At 46.4% G+C, this 27,395-nt stretch overlaps 1 protein-coding gene across 1 annotated transcript in view; it reads left to right on the top strand.

The window, feature by feature from the left end:
* NIPBL (NIPBL cohesin loading factor) overlaps positions 1-27,395 on the top strand; it is a 1,354,860-nt gene that overhangs the window by 869,296 nt on the left and 458,169 nt on the right. The window contains 2 exon segments of the mRNA XM_033932779.1: positions 1,988-2,123; positions 2,201-2,283. Of these exon segments, the coding sequence (XP_033788670.1) occupies positions 1,988-2,123; positions 2,201-2,283 (219 nt within the window).

Raw genomic sequence — 27,395 nt, 5'->3', positions numbered from 1 at the left:
TTATCAGTTTCTACATATGCCTTCCCTTCACCTTTGAGTTTCACAATGCAACTTTTACACATCTTCCTATCACTAATATATCTAAAAAATAAATTGTCTCCCCATTTTACCGTGTGTTGTTTTTTCTTCCATTTACATCTTTGCTTTCCTGACTACACGACCAGCCTCTCTTAACTTTTCCAGATATTTTTGCCTGTCTTCCTCTTTTTGCAATCTTTTGAAGTTTATGAAAGCTAACCTCTTATTCCTTACCTTCTCAGCTACTACTTTTGAGAACCAAAGCAGCCTTCTTTTCCTCTTACTTTTACTTACTTGCCTCAGAAAAAGGTTTGTCGCCCTTATAATCGCTCCTTTCAGTTTTGCCCACCGCATTTCTACTCCTTCCAGACTTTCCCTCCCAGACAATTCTTTGATGTAAACCCCCATCTGAAGAAAGTTATTTTTTTTTAAGTTTAGAACCTTTGCTTTTGAATGAACGCTCTCTATATCCATCTTGATATTAAACCATACCATGCAGTGATCACTGGATGCCAGTTGATCACCCACTGTAAAATCAGAAACACTTTCACCATTTGTAAGCAGTAAGTCCAGAATGACCCCATCCCGCATGGGTTCCATTACCAACTGCTGGAACAGTTCTCCTTGTAGAACAGGGGTGCCCACACTTTTTTGACTCGCGGGCTACTTTTAAAATGACCGAGTCAAAATGATCTACCAACAATAAAATTTTAAAAAAACACAACGCACACTGTACGCACAGAATTGTTAATTATCATTCCTATTCCGGGGTTTTTTCAAAGAGGTCAAAGCAGATGACTCTATGCACTGTCACCTCAGTAACAACCATACAAAAATAGACAAATACCCACCCCCCTCCCTTTTTACTAAACCACAATAGCAGTTTTTAGTGCAGGGAGCTGCACTGAATGCCCAGCGCTGCTCTCGATGCTTATAAGCTCCCTGCGCTAAAAACCATTATTGCGGTTTAGTAAAAGCGGACCATATTGTAAAATATAGACAGCAGATATAAATTCAGACACATTTTGATCACTAAATTTAAAATAAAATCATTTTTCCTACCTTGTCTAGTGATTTCATGTCTCTGGTTGCACTTTCTTCTTCTGACTGTGCATCCAATCTTTCTTTCAGCCTGTATGCTTCCTCTCCTCCACACCTCATTCCCTCCCCCAACTTTTTCTTCCTCTCTCCCTGACCTTTCTTTCTCTCTTCATTCCCCCTTTCTTTTTTTCTGTTTCTCTTCTTTCCTTCTGTCTCCCTGCCTGCCCCCTTTCTTTCTTTCTCCCTGCCTTTCCCCAAGCCACTGCCGCTGCCATCGGGGAACAGGACCCAAACCGCCACCAATGGAAAACAGGCCCCAAAGCCGCCGACGCCGACGCCCCATGCTCTCCCTGCTTCGGGCCGACCAGCATTCCTCTCCCCGACATCAATTCTGCCGTCGGAGAGGAAGTTCCGCCCAGCCAGGCAGCGATTGGCTGGCCCGAACTTCCTCTCCGACAGCAGGTAAGGAGTGCATCCTGACTTCTATTCAGGTTGTCTTAGGAGAAAGTGAAGGCTTGTATTAACCAAGGACAGCAGGATAACCAGTCTTCAGGGAAATCTGTCTGCTTTACCTTGGAAATAGTGTCTTCTGATTGTAGCTTTATGCTGAATTGAGTTGGCCCTGCTTGGTGACACTGATATGAGAACAATCATGCTTGTTCTCTATACCTTTCTGGCTCCATCATGGACATCATCGCACTTGTGAGGCTTGATATCCTGCTGCCCATGGAAAATACCTTTTACAGATAAGTAACTATGGAACATTGGACCTACTATCCTTTTTTAGCCTGCAAAATATTTGACTGTTTTTGTCATTTCCTTCTTTTGTCCAGTGAATATATTATTATTTAAAGGCTTATACTGTATTTTGGTGTTGCTTTTCTGACAGTTATACCAGCATATGAGACCAATATATTTTCTTTGACAGGTTAAACAGCAGTGATATGGATGGAGAGCCTATGTATATTCAGATGGTGACTGCACTTGTCCTTCAGCTCATTCAGTGTGTTGTGCACCTACCATCAAACAAGGATTCTAATTCAGAGGAGTCATCAAACAAAAAGGTAAGTGACTCAGAAAATCCATTGATAAGCAGAGTGTGCTGTTTACTTGTATATAGTAATCTTGCTATTATTTATAGGTGGATCATGACGTCCTTATTACTAACTCTTATGAAACAGCTATGAGAACAGCACAAAACTTCCTGTCCATATTTCTGAAAAAGTAAGTACTTTCAGATTGAACCAGCTTATCTGTTTGTGACATTTCTTAATGTAAATTTGTCATGATTCTATAGTGACTTAAGAACTCTCAGCAATGCTAAAGGTAATTTCTCTGAAGACATGCAAGATAGCAAGCCCTCACAACCGGTAAAATCATTTGATGGAGCCTGCACAGGGAAATAACTATATGGCTCAGAAAAATCTAGAAGCTTTTGAGGTGATGAAGTGATGTCAACCTATGGAGTGGCTGCCTAGTTCAAGCTTGCAGCAGCCCCCCCAAACACACACACACACACGTTAAATCTGAGAATGGAGACAAAAAAATTATTGGAGATGTGCCTTCCTGAAGGTCAGATGCAGCAATGTACTGATGCATAAGAGAGGATCTGACAACAGGTAGATGGAGTAAGCCATGATTTTGCTGGCTGTGAAGGAGCCATATGTTGTCGGGGGTGGAACTGGAGTAGGAATCATTCTGAAATGGAAGGTTTTCGGATCACACGCAAACAGGAGCATATCAACAGGAAAAAGTAAAATTTTATAGGAGTGACCCCCTTAATTAGACTCCCTAAATTCCCTCATGCTTAGGTATCAAAAAGACCAAGGGCTCAATAAGTAACGCAAACAAAAGAGGAGACAGGCACAATCTTGTCTAGTACTCCACTCAAGCTCTTTGGGAACGGTCAAAAAGCCATTAATTTTATGTCTGGATAAAGTAGAAACTGGGCCTGGAAACTCAGTTTATTGAGCACACTAAATAAAAATGCCCAACTTACATTACATTACATTAGTGATTTCTATTCCGCCAACATGGCTTCTGCAAGGGAAGATAGTGCCTAATGAACTTATTGCACATCTTCGAAGGAATTAACAAATGGATGGACAAAGGGGACCCCATAGACATCGTATACTTAGACTTCCAAAAAGCTTTCGACAAGGTACCCCATGAACGCCTACTTCGGAAACTGAAGAATCATGGGGTGGAAGGAGACGTACACAGATGGATCAGAAATTGGTTGGCGGGAAGAAAGCAGAGGGTGGGCGTGAAGGGCCACTACTCGGACTGGAGGAGGGTCACGAGTGGTGTTCCGCAGGGGTCGGTGCTTGGACCGCTGCTATTCAATTTATTTATAAATGATCTAGAAACAGGGACGAAGTGCAAAGTAATAAAATTCACAGACGACACCAAACTATTTAGTGGGGCTAGGACCAAAGCGGATTGCGAAGATTTACAAAGGAACCTGAACAGAATAGGGGAGTGGGCGACGAGATGGCAGATGAAGTTCAATGTAGAAAAATGTAAAGTCTTGCACGTCGGAAACAGAAACCCGAGGTATAGCTACACGATGGGAGGGCTGTTATTGAGTGAGAGTACCCAAGAAAGGGACTTGAGGGTAATAGTGGACAAGACAATGAAGCCGTCTGCACAGTGCGCAGCGGCTGCTAAGAAAGCGAATAGAATGCTAGGTATAATCAAGAAGGGCATTACAATCAGAACGAAAGAAGTTATCCTGCTTGTATCGGGCGATAGTGTGCCCGCATCTAGATTACTGCGTCCAATATTGGTCACCGTACCTAAAGAAGGATATGACGATACTCGAGAGAGTTTCAGAAGAAAGCGACACGTTTGATAAAAGGTATGGAAAACCTTTCATATGCTGAAAGATTGGAGAAACTGGGGCTCTTCTCCCTGGAGAAGCGGAGACTTAGAGGGGATATGATAGAGACTTACAAGATCATGAAGGGCATAGAGAAAGTGGAGAGGGACAGATTCTTCAAACTTTCAAAAACTACAAGAACGAGAGGGCATTTAGAAAAATTAAAAGGGGACAGATTCAGAGCCAACGCTAGGAAGTTCTTCTTCACCCAACACGTGATGGACACCTGGAATGCGCTTCCAGAGGGTGTGATAGGACAGGGTATGGTATTGGAGTTCAAGAAGGGATTGAACAATTTTATGAAGGAAAAGGGGATAGAAGAGTATAGATAGAGGATTACTATACAGATCCTGGACCTGATGGGCTGCCACGTGAGTGGACTGCTGGGCATGATTGACCCCTGGTCTGACCCAACAGAAGCACTGCTTATGTTCTTATGTTATGTTAATACCTTGTGGTTCAAGGCGGATTACAAAATAATTTATCTGGCCATTTCCAGAGGAATTGAAGAGTAGAGCGAGTTGCTTCAGAGAATTGGGATGATTATTGCGGTGTTAGTTTGTCTTCAAGGATGTCTTGAATAGGATGGTTTTTATTTCTTTTCTAAACGATTTGTAGTCTGGAGTCGTTATCAGTAAATTGGAAAGTTGGTAGTCTAGTTTTGCTGCTTGTGTGACTAGAAGGCCATCGTACAGTTTTTTCATTTGATGCCTCTGGGGGATGAGTGAACGGTTTGTGAGTTCTCCTGTGTCTGGCTGAGGTAGTTTGGATTAGGCGGTTGTTTAGGTAGACTGGGCTATCTCCGTTTATGGTTTTAAATAGTAGGCAGTAGAATTTGAATTGTACTCTTGCTTGTATTGGGAGCCAGTGTGAATCTAGGTATGCCGCTGTGATGTGGTCATGTTTCCTCATTGAATAGATAAGTCTTAATGCTGTGTTTTGAACTGTTTGTAGTTGTTTTATCATGGTTGTGGGGCAGGGGAAATAGAGTATGTTGCAGTAGTCTAGAAGACCTAGGACTAGGGACTGGACCAAGAGCTGGAATTGTGTTCTGTCTAAGAATTTTCGAACTTGCCTTAAGTTTCTCATGACCACAAATGATTTTTGTATTGTTTTGTTGATTTGTGGTTGAATGGTACAGCATCTGTATATTGTCATTCCCAGAAGTTTTAGAGTGGGTTGTATGGGGTATGTGATTGAGTTTATTACTAAATTTGTTATAGTTGGGATTTTATTATTTTCGAGGAGAATGAATTTTGTCTTGTCTGTGTTCAGTTTCAGTTTGTGGTTATTCATCCATGTTGTAACTGTTTCAAGTGTCCTGTGTAGAGTGTCTGTCATGGAGGACGTTGGTTGGTTGTCTGCATAGCTATAGGAGGTTAAGCCTAATTTGTCCAGGCAGGTTCCGAGGGATGCAATGTAGAGATTAAAGAGAGTTGGGGATAGTGGAGATCCTTGGGGAACGCCGCAAGGATTGGACCATGGTTCTGATTTTTCTTTGTTCAACTTTACTCTGTAGGTTCTGGATTGTAGGAATCCTTGAAACCATGTGTGATTCCTATTGAATTTAGTATTTGTAGTAGGATGTTGTGGTCCACCAGGTCAAATGCTGCGGTGAGATCCAGTTGTATAATCAGCATTTTTCTACCTATGCTGAGGTGTTGTCTAGCTGTGTCTAGGAGGGAACCTAGTAGTGTCTCTGTGCTGTAGTTGGTTCTGAAACCCGATTGTGAGGGGTGGAGTATGTTGTGGTTTTCTAGGTAGTTGGTGAGGAGTTTGGCTACCAGGCCTTCCATTAGTTTGACATAAAGTGGTATAGAAGCTATGGGTCTGTAGTTGGATAGTTGATCTGTTGCTCCTTTAGGGTCTTTTAGGATCGGGGTGACGACGATTTTGCTAAGGTCTTGCAAGAAAAGTCCATCTGTGAGCATGGTTTGTATCCATTGTAAGAGGATAGCGCAGAATTTGGTACTGTAGGATTTTAATAGGTATGGAGGGCAGTGGTTGAGATCACAGGTTGTGTGGCTGTATTTTTTGTAAAGTTTGTTAAAGTCGGACCATTGTATTGTGGGGAAGTGGGACCAAGTTCTGTTTGCTGCTGCTGAGTCTTTTTCTGTGGGAGGCAGTTGTGATTTTGTTTTTAAAGTATTCGGCTAAAAGTGTAGCTGAGGGGGGAGGGGTTCCGTTATTGGCCAGATAGGGTTTGGTGTCTGTGAGTTCTTTTAGTATTTGGAATAGTTTTTTTGTATCTTGGGTTTCTTTGCCTATTAGGTTGGTGTGGTGTGTTTTTCTTTTAGTTTCAGCTTGTATTGTGGGTTTAGTTTTCTCCATGCTGTTTTCATGGGTTCTTGGTTATTCTTTCTCCATTTTCTTCTAGTTGTCTGCATTGTCTTTTGAGTAGGAGTAGTTCGTTATCGAACCATTTGTCTGATCGTCTGCTAATTCTGGTTTTGTCTGTATTGGGGCTAGCTCGTCTAGGGTAGCTGTGCTTAGCTTGTACCATTGTGAGACAAAGTCCTTGGGGTTGCATTCTTGGATTGCTGCATCTGTTTTATTCCAGAATTTGGAGGGGTCGATGTATTTATGAGAGTTGTAGGTTAATCTTTGGGTTTTTGGTTTGGTTTGTCTTTGGCCCACTTGAGGTTGAAGGAGTATGTGTAGTGGTCTGACCAGAGGGATTGAGACCACTTTCCATTTGATGTTTGAATCTCTGGCAGTAAGGGCTGTTGGGTCATGAAGGCTGCGATGTCTAGTTGGTGACCTTTCTCATGTGTGATTTGTGGGTCTAAAATCTTGTATGTTAGGGCTTCGAGGAATGACAGTAGATTTTCTACTTGTTTGGAGGATTGTTATTCGAGATGGAGGTTTAGGTCTCCTAAGATTAGGTTGTAATTGCCGTTAGTGAATTTTGATATATAAAATCTTCAAATTCGGGTCTTGCTGTGTTCCAATTCCCTGGTGTTATGTAGTAGAGCATGCAAGTTATGGATCCTTTTAGTGTGGTGCATGAGAGTTGGCAGGCTAGTAGACCCATGTAAGGGGTGGACGTTTTGGCTAGTATGTTCAGATTTAGGGAGTTTCTGATTATGATGGCTAGACCTCCTCCTCTCTTTTTGCCCTGCAGACCACTGTTATTTTGTATCCCTTAGGACAGACTTCCGTTATCCTGAGATCTGAGTCTGATGTAAGCCAGGTTTCTGTCAAAAGCTTTCTTAGCGTCCAGGGATAGAACCAAAGTTGGCACTCCCCACTCACATGCATGCCAAATCAGATGTAGGTCTGCTTTAATATTATCAAAAATGACGCTGACAGATAAAGCACGCTTGATCGCTATGAATTAATCTAGGGATCACCTGCTGTAACCTCTGCGCCAAGATTTTAGTAAAAATTTTATAGTCTATATTTAATAATGAAAGTCTATAGGACCCACAGTCTTCAGATTTTTGCCTGGTTTAAGTAATAATGTCACTGCTGCCAATCTCAAAGTCTGGGACAGTAGAGGATCCTCTCCCAGGAAGTTAGAGACCCTAGTTAGTAATGGGGTCAGGACAATGTTCCCTCTAAGGATTGATGAGGTGTGTGCAAAAAAAAATATGCATGAACGACAAGTTACATACTCCACAAATTTATGAGCAAGCGCGGAGGACGCATTTTTAAACAAATGTAGTTTATCCTTGTACTCCTTATGTATTTTTAATCATCTATGGATATGTTTGTATGTTTATTGTTCAAATGGTTTTATTTATTTCCCCAAATTTATTTTTGTTATACGCATTGAAAATATTTGATATTGCGTTTAAATCAAAATCTCAAGAAACTTGAAACGAGTGCCCGTGAGATTGTGGGAGGGTTAAATACTCAAAACTTAGAAGAATAACAATTTACTTAAAGTTTTTTGCTTCGCCAGCTTTCTGGTATCTTTACATACAGTGGCGTACCTAGCATATGTAACACCCGGGGCCCATCATTTTTTGGCACCCCCCCCTTCCCATCTGTATGAAAAACATGATTTTTAGTAACAAGCCACATGTCACACGAGTACCTAGGAAAAGGCAGCATCTTACATATTGCAGTGAGCAGTACATCAATACACCCATTGTAAAACTAAACAAGCCAGACCAGCACAGATCAATCCTACACCGTCAATCCTAACAGAAAACCATGTCTTTCGAACACACAGAACACAGAAAACACCTTTGCCTAGTATGGAATATGTCATCATAAACTATTACAAAACTGTAGTGTGGATTTTAGCCACAGTGGTAACAGCCCTGATGCTCATAGAATTCTGAGCATCAGAGCTGCTACCACCACGGCTGGCGCTAAAAAATGCTCCACAATTTTGTAAAAGGGGGGATAAAATAGAAATATACAGCTTCAACGCTCTAGCTCAGGGGTGCCCAAACTTTTTGGGCTTGCGAGCTACTTTAAAATGACCAAGTCAAAATGATCTACCAACAATAAAATTAAAAAACACAAAGCACACTATACGCTCAGAAAATGTTAATTATCATTCCTATTCTGGGTTTTTTTCAAAGAGGTCAAGGCAGATGACTCTATTCATTGTCACCTTAGTAACAACCATACAAAAATAGACAAATATACCCCCCTTCCTTTTTATTAAACCACAATAGCAGTTTTTAGCACAGGGAACTGCGCTAAATGCCCAGCGCTGCTCTCGACGCTCATAGGCTCCCTGTGCTAAAAAACACTTGCGGTTTAGTAAAAGGGGGCCATAGTGCAAAATAGAGACAGCATATATAAATTCAGATATATTTTGATCACTAAATTTAAAAATAAAATCATTTTTCCTACCTTGTCTGGTGATTTCATGAGTCTCTGGTTGCACTTTCATCTTCTGACTGTGCATCCAATCTTTTTTCCCTTCTTTCAGCCTGTATGCTTCCTCTCTTCCAGACCTCATTCCCTCCCCCAACTTTTTCTTCCTCTCTCCCTGCCCTTTCTTTCTTTTTTCTCTCTTGATGCCCCCTTTCTTTTTTTCTGTTTCCCTTCTGTCTCCCTGCCTGCCCCCTTTCTTGCTCCCTACCCTCCACAAAGCCACTGTTGCCACCATCGGGGGAAACAGGCCCCAAAGCCACCGCCGTAACCATCGGGGGAAAGAGGCCCCAAAGCCACCGCTGCGGCTGCCCCAAGCTCTCTCTGCTTCTCACCTGGCCAACCAGCAATCCCCCGACGTCGATTGGCTGGCCCGAACTTCCTCTCTGACTACAGCCTTAGGGCGGGTGCACAGCCGGGGCGGACCGCTCCCCCCCCCCCTTTGGTACGACACTGAAGACATGGCAGCGGCTGCTCTCACGAATCTCCACCTGCGTCGGAAGTCTGATGCAGTCGGGGATCTTGAGAGGAGCTGCCGCTGCATCTTTCAACTTTAAAATACAGGCGCCGTCGCTTCCTCTCACCTCCGCCCGCCCTCGAGTGAGTGACAGGAGAAAGCGTATGAGCAACGCACTGAAAATAGTGAGCGATCGCTCATGCGCTCACCTTAGAGGGAACACGGGTCAGGAGCACTTTAAAGCTTTTATAATCACCTCCTCCATCGCTATGGGCAGAGAAAGTTGTATCACCTCACCTTCGTTGAGCATAGGCAACGACACCTGGGCAAAATAATCGTTGAGATCCGAGGCTGATAGGATATCTTCCACTTGATACACCCCCTTACAGTATGTCCTAAAAGCTTCCTCTATCTCCCCAGAGGAGGTAAGGACTCCCCCTTCCCTTGTTGAGATTTTATGAATAATATTACGAGTGGCTTGTTTTTTTAGTTTATTAGCTAATAGTCGACTATCTTTATTATTATACTAGTTGTTAAGCCCGTTACATGAACGGGTGCTAGAATATATGTCTGTCTGTCTTTTTCTTTCTGTCTCTTTCCTCCCTCCATTTCCCTGTGTAGCGCTGTCTCTGCTTTCTTCCTCAGTCTGCAAGCTGTAACATTACTGCTTAGCTTTTTCTCCCTGCAAGCATCTCTGCTCTCTTTCTCATCCCCAGTCTCTGTGCTCTATTTCTCTTCTTGCAGGGGTCTCTGCTCTCCTTTTTGTATATGTTCCTGATTCCTTCAAACTTCTGTTTTCTCTGGTTTTTTTTTATTACAGTGGTGCCTCACATAACGGACGCCTCGCACAGCGAACGCTGCGCACAACGAACTTCAGGTCTTGCTTCCCACAACGAACTTCGTTTCACACAACGAAGTCGCCCGAGCTGCATCGCTTAACTGCCCTCTCTCCGCCTGGCTCCCTGTGCAGTGGCGCTACATATTTTAAACCCCCCTGCCGCAGCTGCTGCATATTTTTAAGCCTCTGCCTCCACCGCATATTTTTAAACCTCCCCCCGCCGCCACATATTTTTTTAAAAAAGCCACCACTGCTGCAACTTTAATCTCACCCGCTCACTCGAACTGGTGGTCTAGCAAATTTCCCAGCCAGAAGCGCAGACAGAGATCAAGAGCAAGCCTTCTGTGCTACTGCCTGGGCCTGCGCTGATCTCTGAATGGCTGCAGTCAGCTCTCGCGGGACTCACAAGAACTAACTGCAGCCAGCTCTCGCGGGACTCACAAGAACTAACTGCAGCCATTCGGAGATCGGCATGGGCCCACACAGGTGTGCAGAGGAATTGCTCCTGATCTCTGCGCTTCTGGCCTGTACGCCACTGGCTGGGAAAGATGGGAGGAATTAAAAAAGGTACTGGGGAGTATGTGGGGGGTGATTATAATACACAGCAAGGATCAACAAAACCCCTGTCTCCCCTCCCCTTCACATATATCCCCTCTATATCATGCTAACAGCTCTAACAAGATAAATTTATCTTTTTTTATGTCATCTTAGCATATTTTATGCTACAGAACGAATTATTTTTTTTAACATGTATTGTTATGGGAAAACGCGTTTCACATAACGAACTTTTCGCATAACAAACTTGCTCCTGGAACGAATTAAGTTCGTTGTGTGAGGCACCACTGTATTTTATTCCTTCTTCAGTCTCTGTTCTTTATCTGAACATTCCCTTCCTCAGTCTCTCCAACTGCAGCTCTCTTGCCCTCTAAGCCCCTGCTGTGCATGTCACTCCTGATCCCCTCTAGTGTTTAAGCCTGTTAAAGCCTCCTTCCTTCACATGTCCCCTATTTTCAGCCCCAGCTCCAAACTCATTTTTTAGCACACCCCCCCTCCAGCCCTCTTCTCCCATCTTTTTCCTTTCAGCTTCCAGCCCCCTTTTCTCCCATGTCCCTGGAGCCTATTAATCCACCGAGAAGCCCCACCCTTCCCTGGCCCAAATGGAAGCGTCCCTTTCCCTCTCTGTGGCAGTGGTTGTTTTTATTTTTGGTTTTGGCCGGGGTTTCTCCCACTCTTCCTCCCCTTCCCCTTTTGCCCCCTCTCACTGTTTTGCTCTCCTGTTCTCACCCATTTTCTGCCTCGCTTTCCCTTTCTCTTCCAGGATCGGTCTTGCTGCCTTGTTATGGCGGCTGGGCTTCCATGGCAACCCTGCTCGCGGGTCTGTGAGTGTCGGGCCCTAATGTTATTTCCTCCTATTTGAAGCTGTCCGGGTCTGGCGGCGCCGTGTCGGTTGGAACCGGGGAGGCGGGGTCTGGCTCGGTAGGTGGTGGAAGAAGGCTGGGGAGCCGCTCGATGGATCGCAAAAAAAGGAGGAGGGGATGGGCACTCGGAGAAGGGAGTCGTTTTCAAAGGCGCCCCCGCGGCTCCTCTCATGCGCTGCAGTTGCGTCGGAAGATGAGAGAGGAGCCGCGGCGGTGGCTTTGTGGATCCGTAGTCAGAGAGAAGTAAGACTGGGGACTCGCCTGCGGCCACAGACCTACAGCGCACGGAACACGCAAATAGGAGTGCGCATGCGCGAGTTAGCCTTTTATTATATAGGATTCAAAGTATTCCTGTTTTGTTCTTTGCAAAGTAATTGCTAGATTAGCTAATGCTAGGGCTTTCAATTTCAATCGTAGTTTTGTCAGCCTATCCATACCCTATGGTCCTAAAGATTGTTCTTTTGTTCTGCTTTCCAGTATCTTCAATTCCCCCTTTTCCTCTCTTAGTTCCGGCAGTATGGATGTTTAGGGCAATTATCTTACCCTTTATTACTGCTTTAAGATCCTCCCATAACAATAAGGGCTTGATACCTTCAACATCCTTCATCTCTAAATATTCTTTGATATCTTTCGCTATAGCTTCCATAAATGAGGTCTCCAAAAGCAACACATCATTAAAACACCAAGTAGGATGTTGCTCAGTGTCCTCTTGGAGAGCTTATAACGCTGGTGCATGAGCCGTATTGTCGCAACCCACGGAGTCCTGATCACCGCAGCGAGCTGGGTTACCTTCAACCAGGGAATCCTTCAGGCTTACTAGGCAACCGCCTAGGATGAAAACAATAAGGTCCAATGTTTACAGTGAAGACAGGCAAGGGAAAAACGCACACACCCAGGAATGTCCAAAAGTAAAGGTGTACTTTTATTTTTGACCTCTGGTTAAACTGCCTAGTATTATTAGCAGTTTGCAGTACTTTTCGTATAAGAACCAAAACATAGAGCTCTGGACCAACCTGGCCACACTGGCTTCACAAACAACAGCATGGCTCCAATTTAAAACACAAAATCATACAAGACTTTGGCTGGACTTTAGTCTTTCAACCTCAGTCCTCTTCACCAGCCCTCTGAGATTTGGATAGTCCCAGCAATATTCCCTCACCAGGAAAGAGCAGGAGAGAGGAGCAAACAAAAACTCTTGCAGTATGAAAAATAAAGTTTTACAAAACCAAAAAGGAAAACTGCTATCCTTGAAGATCTCCCACAGAAAACCTACAGATAGGGAACTCATTCACATGGAGCTCCTCTGTGTCTTACGTTCCTTCAGTATCTTATCTCCAACTAATTAGCCTCCAGCTGAGCTGAGAGGGAAGAACACAAACGCTGCGTAGTTTGGAATGTTACACATTCCAAGGCAACAGTTCAGATTCTTGAGTGCTTCAGAGGCTAGCTGTAGGAAGCTAAAACAATTCAGCATACAAACAAACTTAGTCCCAAAACTTTCAGGCAAAAAGGTAAGAAACAAAAATAGCAAAAACACTTCCAGCCTTGCTCAGCTTGTGTCCATTGCATCCAGTCTCCATCCAGGAATAACCGGCCCACTAATGTCCATGGGTTTCCAGCCTTCTAGCTGCCTCTCAGCTGTAGGCTCAGGCTTGTCTGAAATGTCCACCATGTCCCAATCCTTGCCCAGCTCGTCAGAATTCAGCTGGAGAGGCAAGCCTTGCTGCCTCTGAGGCTCTCCTTGCAGCCTTCTTTGCTCCTCCTCCTCCTCTCCGGGACTCAGCTGCCTGGTTTTAACAACCTCCAATTCGCCCCTCCCTGCTCTGAAGAGGGGGCAGGGAGAAAGCTCTCTCTGCAGCTGTGTCTGCCTATGTGACAACTTCCTGCTATGACTCTGGCCTTCTGGAAGTTGTAGTTTCCTAGCTCCTGAGTTCCTCTGAGCTCTAATAGCAGGCTTGGGAGAGTAACCTGCAACTGGACTGAACTCTCCCTGGCAGTCACTGTCTGGCTCATCAAAGTTAGTACAAGGGAAGTCAGCGCTTTCATAATCGGCAGGGCCAACCTGGTCAGCTCTCCTGCATAGGGGTTTACTATTCCTTCTAGTTAAACCTGAGACAAAGCTAGCAGGAGAGTTAGATTTGCCACAGTATATACACTGCTAGCTATTTGATAGGTCTGCATGCATTGGAGCAAGGAGTCCTCTCCCAGCCATAAATCAGTTTGAGAATAAGAGCATGTAAGGGTGAGCAATAGGTATAATCATTGTCAGTAGGATGTGCATATCCCCATAAGTCCTGCAGTCCCCAATGGTGTATGAGGGACCACAGGCATTCCCTGTCCTCCTGTGCATAATGCACCCTATCAGTGGTATTATCCATAATTGGATCAAGGGTTAGGTTAAAGTCACATCCAACTAGAAGAGCATCCTCCGCACAAGTACACAGAAGCCACTCTATCCATTGACAAATCACCCTGACCCTCATTAGGGGTATATAGGAGAGGTTTGAGGAGGCGTGACAGCTTTGGAGCCTAAGTCAACCCTTTCCATCTAAGTCCTTGAGCGTGCCCCAGAGTGGCAGTTTTCAATTCTAAACCTAAGCCATTTGTGAGGGAGGGGTTTTTTTTGCCTATGACAGTATTTAAATTAGTTTATCTTGTATCTTTGGGTGTCAGCACTGCTACTTCCTTAGCAAAGCAGCAGATGAATCCAGAGACAAGTGGGATATAGCTTACTTCGACCAGCAGGTGGAGATAGAGAAACTGATTTCCAGTTGGCCTTAGAGCCTGGTGTTCCTCCTGTTGAATCAGTTTTGCTCTATCTCCCAGCAGGGGTGGAGCTATCTCTCTAGCTCCTGGATTCTGGCTGTGCCTGGTGATTAGTTCTCTCCTCTGTTGAGCCTTTGGCTCTTCAGTAGGACCGGTGGTGCCGGCTTTAGGAGTTACACCTGGGCCCTCCCAGGTCCCTTCTCCACCCTTCCCTCCGTTTGATTGAGGGATTTCCTGGCTCTCGGCGTTGTTTCTTCATTCCAGTTATAAAAAAATAAAAAAAATCCTCCTTCCTGCGCTGAGCTGTGCCCTTTGAGCGACTTCAGGTTCATTTACCAACTTTATCCTGACTGCAGGGGGGCGGGCTGAGAGTTTGGTGAGTAAGCTGCTTTATTTCTTTTTTGTTTGTTCTGCCTCGAGTGCCGGTCTGGTTGGGGGGGGGCGGTATCAGCTTCTCCGTGAAAAGTAGGTTGTGTGCCGGACCAAATGATGGCAGAGGAATTTCGTCAGCGGTGTTTGCGCTGCGGATCGCGTCGGACACAGGCGGGAGTGTGCTCAGCCGGTTGCTTAGATACACCGGCTGAGGATTCTTTTTTGCAGGCCTGTGAAGGGGCCATTGCCCGTGTCCGGGAGGCGCGCTCGACGTCCCCGCCCCTCGCAGTCGGCTCGGACTTGCGGCAGGGTTCTGCCGCGGCTGAGGGGGGGCCGACAACGGGCGGGGAGTCGGAAGCGCTAGTGGGAGCAGCGGCGCCACTCTCCGTCGCCGAGCAAGTTAATTCAGCAGCAGTTGGTCTGGGCTTCACACCGGAGTTTATTATGCTTATGCATAAGGCATTTATGCTGCAGAGCTGTCAGCCTGCTCAACCGGTTCCTGTAAACTTGCCGGTTCTACCTGTGCCCTCTTCCTCGGCTGTTCTCCTGAACGTTGATGCTGGGGGGAAGGCGAGTGGAGCACTTTCTTCGGGAAAGTCGCCGGTACTTAAGAAGCGCAGACTAGCGGCCGCAGACGAGCCTATGGTGCTTTCCCCTTTTTCTCTTCCGGAGTCTTTAGAGGAAGGTGAGGTAGGAGATTGGGAAGTGGAGGATCCCCCGAGTAGGGAAGTGGATGACCCTTCCGCGCGTCGGCTTTTCCATAGGGAAGAACTTTCTTCCTTAATTTCGAAGGCATTGCTAGGTTTGAACATCTCTCAAGTAGATGCTACAGTATCAGGTAACCCACTTATGGCAGGTACTCGTAGGCCGCCTAGGTCTTTTCCGGTGCATGAAGCCATGCATGAGCTGATTTCGGCGCAATGGGATACGCCGGAGGCCGGGTTAAGGATAGCAAAGGCCATGCGGCTTTTGTATCCGGTTGACCCGACCGAACTTGAGAAGTTTAAATTACCTAAGGTGGATGCCCTGGTGGCCGCAGTTACCAAACGGACTACCTTGCCAGTGGAAGGGGGTGTTACATTGAAAGATGCCCAGGATAGGAAGATTGAATCTTCCCTGAAGTTATCCTTTGAGGTAGCGGCGGTTACCTTACAGGCCGCAATTTGCAGTTCTTATGCGGCGAGAGCCTGTCTGCAGTGGTCTCAGGTAATGACGGATAATTTAATGGAGTCCGGGGGTTCTGTCCCTCAGGAACTGGCGGATTTGGAATCGGGTTTGGCTTATCTAGCGGATTCATTATATGATATTCTGCGCGCGTCTGCTAAGCAGATGTCGCTTTCGGTTGTTTCTCGCAGGTCATTATGGCTCCGTCACTGGGCGGCAGATGCGGCTTCCAAGCTTCGTCTTGTGAAACTCCCTTTTAAAGGAGGTTTATTGTTTGGGGAAGATTTAGATAGATTGGTAAAGGATTTTGGGGATACCAAAACTCAGAGGTTACCAGAAGATAGGCCTAGGCCCCCTTTGAAGTCCTCGTCTTCTAGACCTCGTTTCAGGGAGGCTAGGAGATACAGGTCCGGTAAACCTTTCTTCAGTTCCGCTTATGGTTCTTTCTCTTCTTCTAGGCCCAGGGTTCAGCAGAAGAGTTCCTTTCGTACGACGAAACCCCCTTCAGGTCAGCCAGCCCGTGCCCCAGCAAGTTGCGCTCCACAATGACGAGGTCTGGGCTCCCTCTGCTTTTCCCTTAGGGGGACGCCTGTCGGCGTTTTGGGCGGAGTGGGCCAAGATCACGTCAGATCAATGGGTGTTAGACATTATTCAAGAGGGGTACAAGTTGGAATTCGCCTCCCCCGTCGCCGATTCTTTCTTGGTGTCCCCGTGCAATGGGGCGGCCAAGGGAGACTCGGTTCGCTTAACTCTTCAGGTACTCCTGGATCTAGGGGCGGTGGTGCCGGTACCACCAAAAGAGGTGGGCCGCGGCATTTATTCCCTTTACTTTATTGTACCAAAAAAGGGGGGGTCCTTCAGGCCGGTATTGGATCTCAAAGGGGTCAACAAATTTCTCAGTGTTCGCCATTTCAGAATGGAGACGGTTCGCTCGGTGATTGCGGCAGTACGGCCAGGAGAGTTCCTCACGTCCCTCGATCTCAAGGAGGCGTACCTCCATATTCCGATCTGGCCGCCGCATCAGAGGTTTCTGCAGTTTGCGATCCTCGGCCAGCACTATCAATTTCGGGCTATGCCCTTTGGCCTTGCGACGGCCCCCCGCACCTTTTCAAAAGTAATGGTGGTAGTGGCAGCTTTTCTGCGCAAGGAGGGAATTCGGGTACACCTGTACTTAGACGACTGGTTGATCCGCGCTTCTTCCAGGCAGGAGAGTTTGGCGGTAACTCAACGAGTAATTTCTCTCCTTCAGTCGTTGGGGTGGATCGTCAACTTTCCCAAGAGTTCTCTGTCCCCGTCTCAGGCTTTAGTGCACCTGGGGGTCAGGTTCGACACTGGTCGGGGGATGGTATTTCTACCCCGAGAACGGGGAGAGAAATTACAGTCTCAGATTCGGAGTCTTCTCGGGTCGCTCAGACCTCGGGTTTGGGATTATGTTCAGGTTCTGGGCTCGATGGTGGCGACTCTGGAAGTGGTTCCCTGGGCTCGGTTCCACATGAGGCCATTGCAGAAGTCGCTTCTTTCTCGGTGGTCCCCGGCTTCTCTGGACTACAATCTCCGACTCCAATGGAGTCCTCAGGCGGCTCGCGACATGCTCTGGTGGCTAGACGACTTACATCTTTTCCGGAGCATGCCGCTAGCGACGCCGGAATGGGTCATGATTACGACAGATGCCAGTCTTCGAGGATGGGGGGCTCAGTGCCTGCAAGCTTCCGTTCAGGGGGTATGGTCCTCGGAGGAGACCCAGTGTTCAATCAATTTGCTAGAGCTGAGAGCGATAAGGCTGGCGCTACGGGAGTTTCAGTCCATGATTCAGGACCGTCCGACCAGGATCTTTTCGGACAGTGTCACGGCGGTGTCATATATCAATCGTCAAGGGGGGACTCGGAGTCCTCAGTTGGCCGAAGAGGCGATGCTGCTGTTTCGGTGGGCAGAGGGGCATGTGCCACTTCTGTCAGCAGCTCACATTGCGGGTCACGAAAACGTTCAAGCGGACTTCCTCAGCAGGAATCTTCTCGATCCCGGCGAATGGGAGCTATCTCAGCGGGCGTTCGAGCTGCTGGTCCTTCGGTGGGGGCTTCCAGAAATGGATCTGATGGCCTCATCCCGCAATGCAAAACGGCCTCGGTTCTTCAGCAGACGAAAAGAGAGGGGCTCGGAGGGGGTGGATGCGTTAGCTCTCCCTTGGCCTCCGTCTTCCCTTCTGTATGTATTTCCCCCTTGGCCGATGATAGGTCGAGTGATACAACGCATCGCTCTCTTTCAGAGCAGGGTGATCCTGGTGGCTCCGGATTGGCTGCGTCGGCCGTGGTACGCGGATCTAATTCAACTCTCAACGGGAGATCGGTTGACGTTCCCGGTAACTCCGGACTTGCTGACTCAGGGTCCAATCTCCATGGAAAATCCGGCCCAATTTTGTCTTAAGGCCTGGCTATTGAGCGGTCGCGGTTGAAAAAGAGGGGCTATTCGGATCAGGTAATTGCCACTCTTCTTCAAGCTAAGAAGATTTCTACTTCAACCTCCTATGCTAGAGTTTGGAAAGTTTTTGAGACATGGTGCGGGAGGCAGGGTATTGCGCCCTTCCAGGCGTCTCTGCCGGCTATTCTTTCTTTTCTGCAGGAGGGCGTATCTAAAGGATTAGCCTATAACTCGCTAAAGGTTCAGGTGGCGGCCATTGCTTGTTACAGGGGCCGGGTGTCTCGCTCGACGATCGCCTTGCACCCGGACGTGGTGCGATTCCTTAAAGGGGTTCACCATATCCGTCCGCCGGTAAAGCGCACCTGTCCAGCGTGGAGTTTGAAGATGGTCCTCAATAGGTTGCAGACGGCTCCATTTGAGCCTCTGTCGGCGGCGACTCTGAAGGATGTTACGTTGAAAACAGTGTTTTTGGTAGCTATGGCATCTGCAAGAAGGGTGTCGGAGCTGCAGGCTCTTTCTTGCAGGGAACCTTTTTTACGCATTTCAGATGCGAGAGTGTCTGTACGGACGGTGCCGTCCTTCCTTCCTAAGGTGGTGTCTTCGTTCCACGTAAACCAGAGTTTATTCCTCCCGGCTTTTCGGAAGGAGGATTGGGGGACGCGTTTCTCGTTGTTACGGCTACTGGATGTACGCCGTATGATTCTTCATTATTTAGAAGTGACTAACGATTTTCGCCGGTCAGATCATCTCTTTGTGTTATTTGCAGGGGCGCACAAGGGAATGGCTGCGTCTAAAGCTTCGATCGCTCGTTGGCTTAAAGAGGCGATTGCGTCTGCTTATTTGTTGGCAGGGAAGCTCGTGCCGGAACAACTTTGTGCTCATTCAACTAGAGCATTGGCAACATCTTGGGCGGAGTCCGGTGGTATGTCTTTGGAGGAAATTTGCCGAGCGGCTACTTGGTCTTCGGGGAACACCTTTTCAAAGCATTACCGTCTGGACGTGGCGGCCTGTGCGGAGGCAAGTTTTGGCGCTTCGGTGATTGCAGAAGCGACATTGGCGTCCCACCCAGTTTGAGTTTGCTTTGCTACATCCCACTTGTCTCTGGATTCATCTGCTGCTTTGCTAAGGAATGTAAAATTATGTCCTACCTGTTAATTTTCTTTCCTTTAGAAGCAGCAGATGAATCCAGAGCCCCACCCAGAGGTTCTCTCTATGGATCTATTTGATTCTAGGTTCGGTTAGGATATTGTTGGTGATTAGTTTTCTTACATATTCTTATTGGAAGGTTTAACACTGGAATGAAGTTTTTTCTTTTGTTTGGATACTCATGCTCCTTTCTAGGGATGCTTGGGCAAAATGCATAACTGATTCAACAGGAGGAACACCAGGCTATAAGGCCAACTGGAAATCAGTTTCTCTATCTCCACCTGCTGGTCGAAGTGAGCTATATCCCACTTGTCTCTGGATTCATCTGCTGCTTCTAAAGGAAAGAAAATTAACAGGTAGGACATAATTTTACATTTAATCTGAGGCTTTTTTCTCCCTTGTATGTTGGGTGTATGCTGGGTTTGAATTGGGGTGCCTCTCAGTGGCCATGACTATTCAACAAGTTTTGTGGTTATGTGTGAAAATATTTTTTGTTGTTGTCCTCACTGCATTTGTTAACAGAGTATTTAGAGTTACCAGTCTGTACACTTGACCCCTAATCTGCACCACCAAGAGAAAGTATCTGACTTCCAGATCATGTACTACCTGCTTAATCAACACTTGCACCCTGCTATTAATATTCCCACTCCTCTGTTTTTGTTTTTTTTTATTTGCCTTATTAGATTCTAAATAAATGCTAGGAAACTTGACATGATTTATGTTTAGCCAGAAGGTACGCTTCCTAAATGAAAATAATATTGGCTTGTAAGTGGATAATTTCTTTAAACAGGTGTCGTAATTTGGAAAATGAGGTCAGTGCTGGGCAGACTTTTACAATCAGTATCCACAAATGATAAGATGGTTTGAATTGGTTGGAGTAAGCTTTGACGGCAACTCCAGTAGTTACAACCTAAGGACAGTACTGGATGGACTTTTATCCCAGGACAAGCAGGCAGCATATTCTTGACTGATGGGTGACGGCACCGACAGAGCCCCGGTACGGACAATTTTAGAGTGATTGCACTCTAAGAAGTTAGAAAGTTCCAGTTAGGCCGCACCGCGCGTGCGCGAGTGCCTTCCCACCCGACGAAGGCGCGCGGTCCCCAGTTTCTTAGTTTCCGCGGAGCTAAGAAGACGCGTGTTTTCCAACGGCCATTGGAAAATCCTTTTTTCGCCTTCCCGCTCGCGTAATTTTTTTTTGTGAAGTTCTTCATGTTCTTTTTCTTTTTCTTCGTCTTGTGAAAAAAAAAAGGCCATTTTTTTTTACTTTTTTCGGTCGGCCCCGGCGGGGCCTGTTGGCACCATCGAAGCCTCGGACTTCAATTTTGCTACTGCCGTTTTTCCGTTCATGCCCCCTTCAACGGGCTTTAAAAAGTGTCAGCGGTGTGCACGCCCTATTTCGTTATCCGACCCGCACAGGTGGTGTCTTCAGTGCTTGGGTCCGGACCATAGGGCTGCAACGTGCACCCGCTGTGTTTCTCTTCAAAAGAGAACTTTGAAGAATCGCCAGATTCAGCAGCAGCTTCTTTTCGGTACCGCTATGGAAGTTCCACCGGCATCGATCCCGGCATCGCGACTCCCTCCAAATCGGCCCCGGCGTCTTCGACACCGCAAGATACATCTTCGGTGTCGCACCCCTCAGGTAAGCCAGCTAAGAAGCCATTCCCTACAGTTCTCGGCCCGCCAGTCGAACATGCAGTGAGCCAAGTCCTGCAGACTACGCGCCAGCCTCGTAAGCGTTCCGCTCCTATAGAAGTTACTGCCTCTTCATCGGCATCCACTTCACCGGAGCGTCGAGCTGCACTGCAGGTACCGAGAAAGAAAAAACCGGTACAGGTGCCATCAGGACCATCCCTGGATGAACGTATAGCATCCATTCTCCAGGTCCAACTTAAGGAGCAGTTGCAACAACTTCTCCCAGCTCTTCTAACCCGACCCTTCCAGTGTCGGTACCCACTGAGCCTCCGGTGCCGATCGTTGACCAGCCTATTTTGTCAGCATCGACATTATCGGAACCACTCAAATCTGCCTCTTCCATGTCTATGCCTATTTTATCGGCAGAACCAAAGTCTCTACTTCGAGAGGTTCACTCAGTCTCGGAACCGGTACCGCTTTCTGACACCCGTACCACTTTACATTCACCAGGTATGGTATCGATGCGTTCCAGCAAATCGGTACGCAAAACCAGACATACCGAATCCTCTACTCCTCTATCTCAGGGCCACCTCCCATCGGTAAGTGACCCTGATTTATGGGGTGATTCCGAGGACCCCCTCAGTACCGATGATGACTTTTCATCGGATGAGGCTGATCCATCTGTTTAGGATCCTGCTAGTAAGCCGGAGCACACTTCTTTCACGAAATTTCTTAAGGAGGTGTCAGACACCCTTTTAATTCCATTAGAGTCTGATTCTAAAAAGTCCAAGGCATTCCTTGATGCTTTGGACTTTGACCAACCTCCCAAAGAATTTTTGAAATTACCCCTTCATGATATCTTAAGGGAAACTTTTTATAAAAATCTGGAGACTCCTCTCACCATCCCAGGAGCTCCAAGAAAACTGGAGTCACTTTATAAAGTTATTCCCATTCCAGGGTTTGACAAGCCTCAGCTGCCACATGAGTCCTTGCTGGTGCAGTCAACCCTGAAGAAATCTGCAGGCTCCAGTGTGTATGCTTCTGTCCCTCCTGGCAGAGAGGGCAAGGCCATGGATAAATTTGGTAAACGACTTTACCAAAATGCTATGTTGGCCAACCGTTCAGGTAACTTTGCATTCCACTTCTCTTTTTACCTGAAACATCTTCTTCAGCAAATGGCCACTTTTCAAAAATATCTTCCAGACCGCAAGCTCTCTGCCTTCCAACAATGTACTGCCAGTCTATTCCAGCTCAGGAAGTTCATGGTCCGTTCCATCTACGACACGTTTGAACTTACATCCCGAGCTACTGCAATGTCTGTAGCTATGAGACGCCTGGCATGGCTTCGCGTCTCAGAACTTGATGTCAACCACCTTGCCTGGGTGACGAGCTGTTTAGAGAATCTCTGGATACCACCACCCAGAAGCTTTCGGCTCATGAGACGAGGTGGGATACTTTATTGAAAACCAAAAAGAAGCCCCCTCCTGCTCGCCCTTTTAGACAGCAGACGTCGTATCAGCGTCGCTTCTCAGCTCGGCCGATTCAGCCTCATCCCCCCCAGCCTCGGAGACAGCGGCAACAGCAGCACCAACAGACTCGTCAGCAACAGCAGCCTACAATAAAACCTGTTGCTCAGCCTAAACCAACTCAGCCCTTTTGACTCCCTTCTCCAGGACATCGCCATTCTTCTTCCCTCATGTCCTCTTCCACAACCTATCGGAGGCCGCCTCCAATTTTTTCTGAGTCGATGGGAGGTAATTACCACCGATCAATGGGTGCTCTCTATTATCACCCACGGCTACTCCCTCAATTTTCAGACCCCTCCTCCGTTAGGTCTTCCAAAAGAATCTGCTTCCAACAGGTCTCAATCCCTCCTTCTCAATCAAGAGGTTCAATCCCTCCTTCTTCTCAATGCCATCGAAGAGGTTCCTCCAGATCAGCGAGGTCAGGGATTTTACTCCCGGTACTTTCTAGTTCCCAAAAAGACCGGAGACCTCAGACCCATATTAGATCTCAGAGATCTCAACAAATGTTTGGTCAAGGAAAAGTTCAAAATGCTCTCTCTTTCCACACTCTACCCTCTTCTCACTCAGGGCGACTGGCTATGCTCCCTAGATCTCAAAGACATATTCCTGTCCATCTGACGTCCAGACAGTATCTGCGCTTTCTAATCAATCAAGCTCATTACCAGTACAATGTGTTACCCTTCGGTCTGGCCTCCTCTCCCAGGGTATTCACCAAGTGTCTGATTGTGGTAGCCGCCTATCTCCGCTCTCACAATTTTCAAGTCTTCCCCTACCTGGATGACTGGCTGATCAAGGCCCCTTCCCCTCAGGCAGTACTTCTTGCCACCAACCAGACAATAAGATTTCTTCAACTTCTGGGCTTCGAGATCAATTTTCCCAAGTCGCATCTCATTCCAGCCCAGCGACTTCAATTCATTGACGCAATACTGGACACTGTTCTCATGAGGGCGTTTCTTCCATCCAACTGCCTTCAGACCATCCTTCATCTCTGTCTGCAGGTGTTTCAACAGATTTCCATCTCTGCAAAACATATGATGGTGCTCTTGGGGCATATGGCATCCACGGTGCATGTCACCCCCCTTCGCACGTCTTCACCTGCGCACTCCTCAATGGACTCTAGCTACCCAGTGGTCCCAGGCGACGGATCCTTGCTCGCAACACATATCTGTGACATCGTCTCTTCTATAGTCTCTACACTGGAGGTTGAAATCTTCAAATCTCTCCAGAGGTCTTCTGTTTCATCTACCTCCTCATCATCTGGTAATCACCACTGATGCGTCCCCCTACGCATGGGGAGCTCACTTGAACGACTTCCAGACTCAGGGTCTTTGGACTGCCCAGGAAAAGAAACACCACATCAATTTCCTGGAACTCCGAGCGATGTTTTACGCCCTCAAGGCATTCCAACATCTCCTCTTTCCTCAAGTACTACTACTTTGCACAGACAATCAAGTTGCAATGTACTACATCAACAAACAAGGTGGGACGGGCTCTCGCCTGTTGTGTCAGGAGGCCCAACAGATTTGGTCTTGGGCGACAGCTCGTCATTTATTCCTGAAAGCTGTCTACATTCAAGGGGAGCAGAATTCCTTAGCAGACAATCTCAGTAGAATTCTCCAACCCCACGAATGGACTCTCGATCCCATGACTCTCCAGTCCATTTTCGCTCAATGGGGCACTCCTCAAGTGGACCTTTTTGCAGCCCCTCACAATCATCAACTGCCCCAATTTTGCTCCAGACTCTACTCCCCTCACCGTCTGGCTCCCGATGCATTTCTCCTGGATTGGACCAATCTCTTCCTCTATGCATTTCCTCCTCTACCTCTCATGTTGTGGACCTTGTTCAAGCTCAGGAGGGAACAAGCCACCATGATTCTCATCGCTCCACGGTGGCCCAGGCAACACTGGTTCTCCCTTCTGCTTCAACTCAGTTCCAGGGAGCCCATTCTTCTTCCACTGTTTCCTTCTCTGCTTACTCAACATCAGCAATCTCTCCTGCATCCCAACCTGCAGTCTCTGCATCTGACAGCTTAGTATCTCTCGGGCTAACCTCGGCTCACTCACTTCTTTCTCAGCCTGTCCTTTCTTGATGCTTCCAGTAAACCGTCCACTCTTCATTGTTATCAACAGAAGTGAACTCGATTTTCTTCCTGGTGCCTCTTACATCACCATGATGCCACGTCTCTAGCAGTGGAACTGGTGTTGGACTATCTCCTTTCTTTGTCTGATTCTGGTCTCAAATCTACTTCTATCAGAGTCCATCTCAGTGCCATTACTACCTTTCATGGAAAACCCCTCTCTGCTCATCCTTTGGTATCCAGATTCATGCGGGGACTTTTCAATATGAAACCACCTCTCAAGCCCCCTCCTGTGGTCTGGGATCTTAACTTGGTTCTTTCTGCATTAATGAAGCCTCCTTTTGAACCTTTGGCCACGGCTCATTTTAATTTCTCACTTGGAAAGTGGTCTTCCTTATCGCTCTTACCTCTGCCAGGAGGGTCAGTGAGTTACATGCACTAGTTGCCGACCCACCTTTCACTGTTTTTCACCATGACAAGGTGGTTCTGCGTACACATCCAAAGTTTCTCCCTAAGGTTGTGTCTGACTTTCACCTTAACCAGTCCATTGTCCTACCTGTTTTTTTCCCGAAGCCCCATTCTCATCCAGGTGAACAGGCTTTACATACTTTGGACTGTAAACGTGCTTTGGCTTACTATCTCGAACGCACTAAGCCTCACAGATCATCTCCTCAACTTTTTTTGTCTTTTGACCCTAACAAGATGGGTCATCCTGTTTCTAAACGCACTTTATCCAATTGGCTTGCTGCTTGCGTTTCATTCTGTTATGCTCAGTCGGGACTGACACTGGAAGGTTCTGTCACGGGCCACAAAGTTAGAGCTATGGCAGTGTCTGTAGCTTTCCTCCGCTCCACTTCCATTGAGGAAATCTGCAAGGCTGCTACTTGGTCCTCAGTTCATACTTTCACATCTCATTATTGTCTGGATGCATTCTCCAGACGGGATGCACACTTCAGCCAATCTGTTTTACAAAATTTGTTTTCCTAATGGCCAACCTTCCCTCCATCCCTCTTTTTGTTAGCTTGGAGGTCACCCATCAGTCAAGAATATGCTACCTGCTTGTCCTGGGATAAAGCACAGTTATTACCATAACAGGTGTTATCCAGGGACAGCAGGCAGATATTCTTGCGTCCCTCCCACCTCCCCGGGTTGGCTTCTTAGCTGGCTTATCCTAACTGGGGACCACGCGCCTTCGTCAGGCGGGAAGGCACTCGCGCACGCGCGGTGTGTACTAGCTGGAACTTTCTAAGTTCTTAGAGTGCAATCACTCTAAAATTGTCCGTACCGGGGCTCCGTCGGTGTCGTCACCCATCAGTCAAGAATATCTGCCTGCTGTCCCTGGATAACACCTGTTACGGTAAGTAACTGTGCTGTATGGTCAATGTCTTAGAAATATCAAAGGAAAAAAAAGACAATCATGAATTTATAATGAGTGTAATGATGGCTAGATGGACCATTGAGGTCTTTATTTGCTGTCTTTTATTATGTTACTATGCTCTAAACTCCGAGGGTCAGTTTGACATTTACTGCAGAAGACTGGATATCCCCCCATTTTGCTGCCACCTTAAGTGTTGGTGAGTTGTTAGTTAAGTTGCTAAAGATCAGACCTTGGGTAGGTGGAAGAGACTTAAACAGAAACTTCCTTTAGCTGCTAGCTGTGCTCTAAACTGATGTTGTAAACCTTAAAACAGTAACTTTAAATAACAGTAACTTTAAATACTATATACTCTAAAACAGCATATATATGCACTTTTCAAATTGGCTACCAGGCTTTATCCTTTGCTTCAGTCCAAATAGACTTGACACTAGAGAATCATGTCAAGGCTCACCATGTAAAAACCATAGCCGCTTTAGTATCCCACTTGAGTTTGACCTCTATAGAAAAGAATTGCAGATCTGCAATGTGAACTTCATCTACACATTTACATCTTAATATTTGGATAGAGTCTGACGCAACATTAGGATTGATCAGTCATCTATAATTTCTTTGAGGTTTAGAATCCAACACCATCCGTTCTAGGGCCCATTTTCTTGCTTTTCCCGGTTGTCTTCTAAAAAGAAAAGTACAAAACTGAAAAATTACCCCCCAAAACAATTTTAGTGTCTACATAAAATGCAAGTACAGAATTTATATTAATTTTCCATCTAAACCTCAATTGTGAGCAAATTCACATGGAAAGAAGTTAAGGAGTCCCAGCTGTGAGGACGTGGCTATCCTGCTTGTCCTCAGAGAAAGCCAAGTTACTTGTCGGTAGCAGGTGTTCTCTGTAGATACAGGAAACAAGTTGTCACATATCCTTTGACTGTGTCTAGGCATTGTCTCATAAACTCAGCTATTTCATTGAATGAAGAGGACCTATATGATGATGCAGGAAGTCATGCACATGTATGGTAGTGTGTCTCAAAATATTTCAGATCTTTTCTGAGCCGGAATCTCTCCTGTATGAGCTCCCATCAGATAACATCATCAATAGGGTGGTCCCCCCCAAAAGGTTCATAGAACATTACCTCCACAAGTCTATGTTTGTTCTATGTCTGGCCACTGTTAATTGTACCAAATTATAAGCTTTTTGGTGAACATTTAGAGGTCGCTCAACCAAATTATAAGCCTTTTGGTGAACATTTAGAGGTTGCTCAACAATTTTTAATTTAATACATAAAATGCAAGTACAGAATTTATATTAATTTTCCATCTAAACCTCAATTGTGAGCAAATTCACATGGAAAGAAGTTAAAATGCATAGTGTGTGTGTATTACAACTGAAAATAGGCTTGTTGGCCTAATGATTTTTCTTGCATTGTTC

This window comes from Geotrypetes seraphini, chromosome 1 (assembly GCF_902459505.1).
Source record: "Geotrypetes seraphini chromosome 1, aGeoSer1.1, whole genome shotgun sequence".
Taxonomy (NCBI): Eukaryota; Metazoa; Chordata; class Amphibia; order Gymnophiona; family Dermophiidae; genus Geotrypetes; species Geotrypetes seraphini.
The sequence above is the reverse complement of the archived record's forward strand: the minus strand, read 5'-3'. Positions and strand labels throughout refer to the sequence as shown.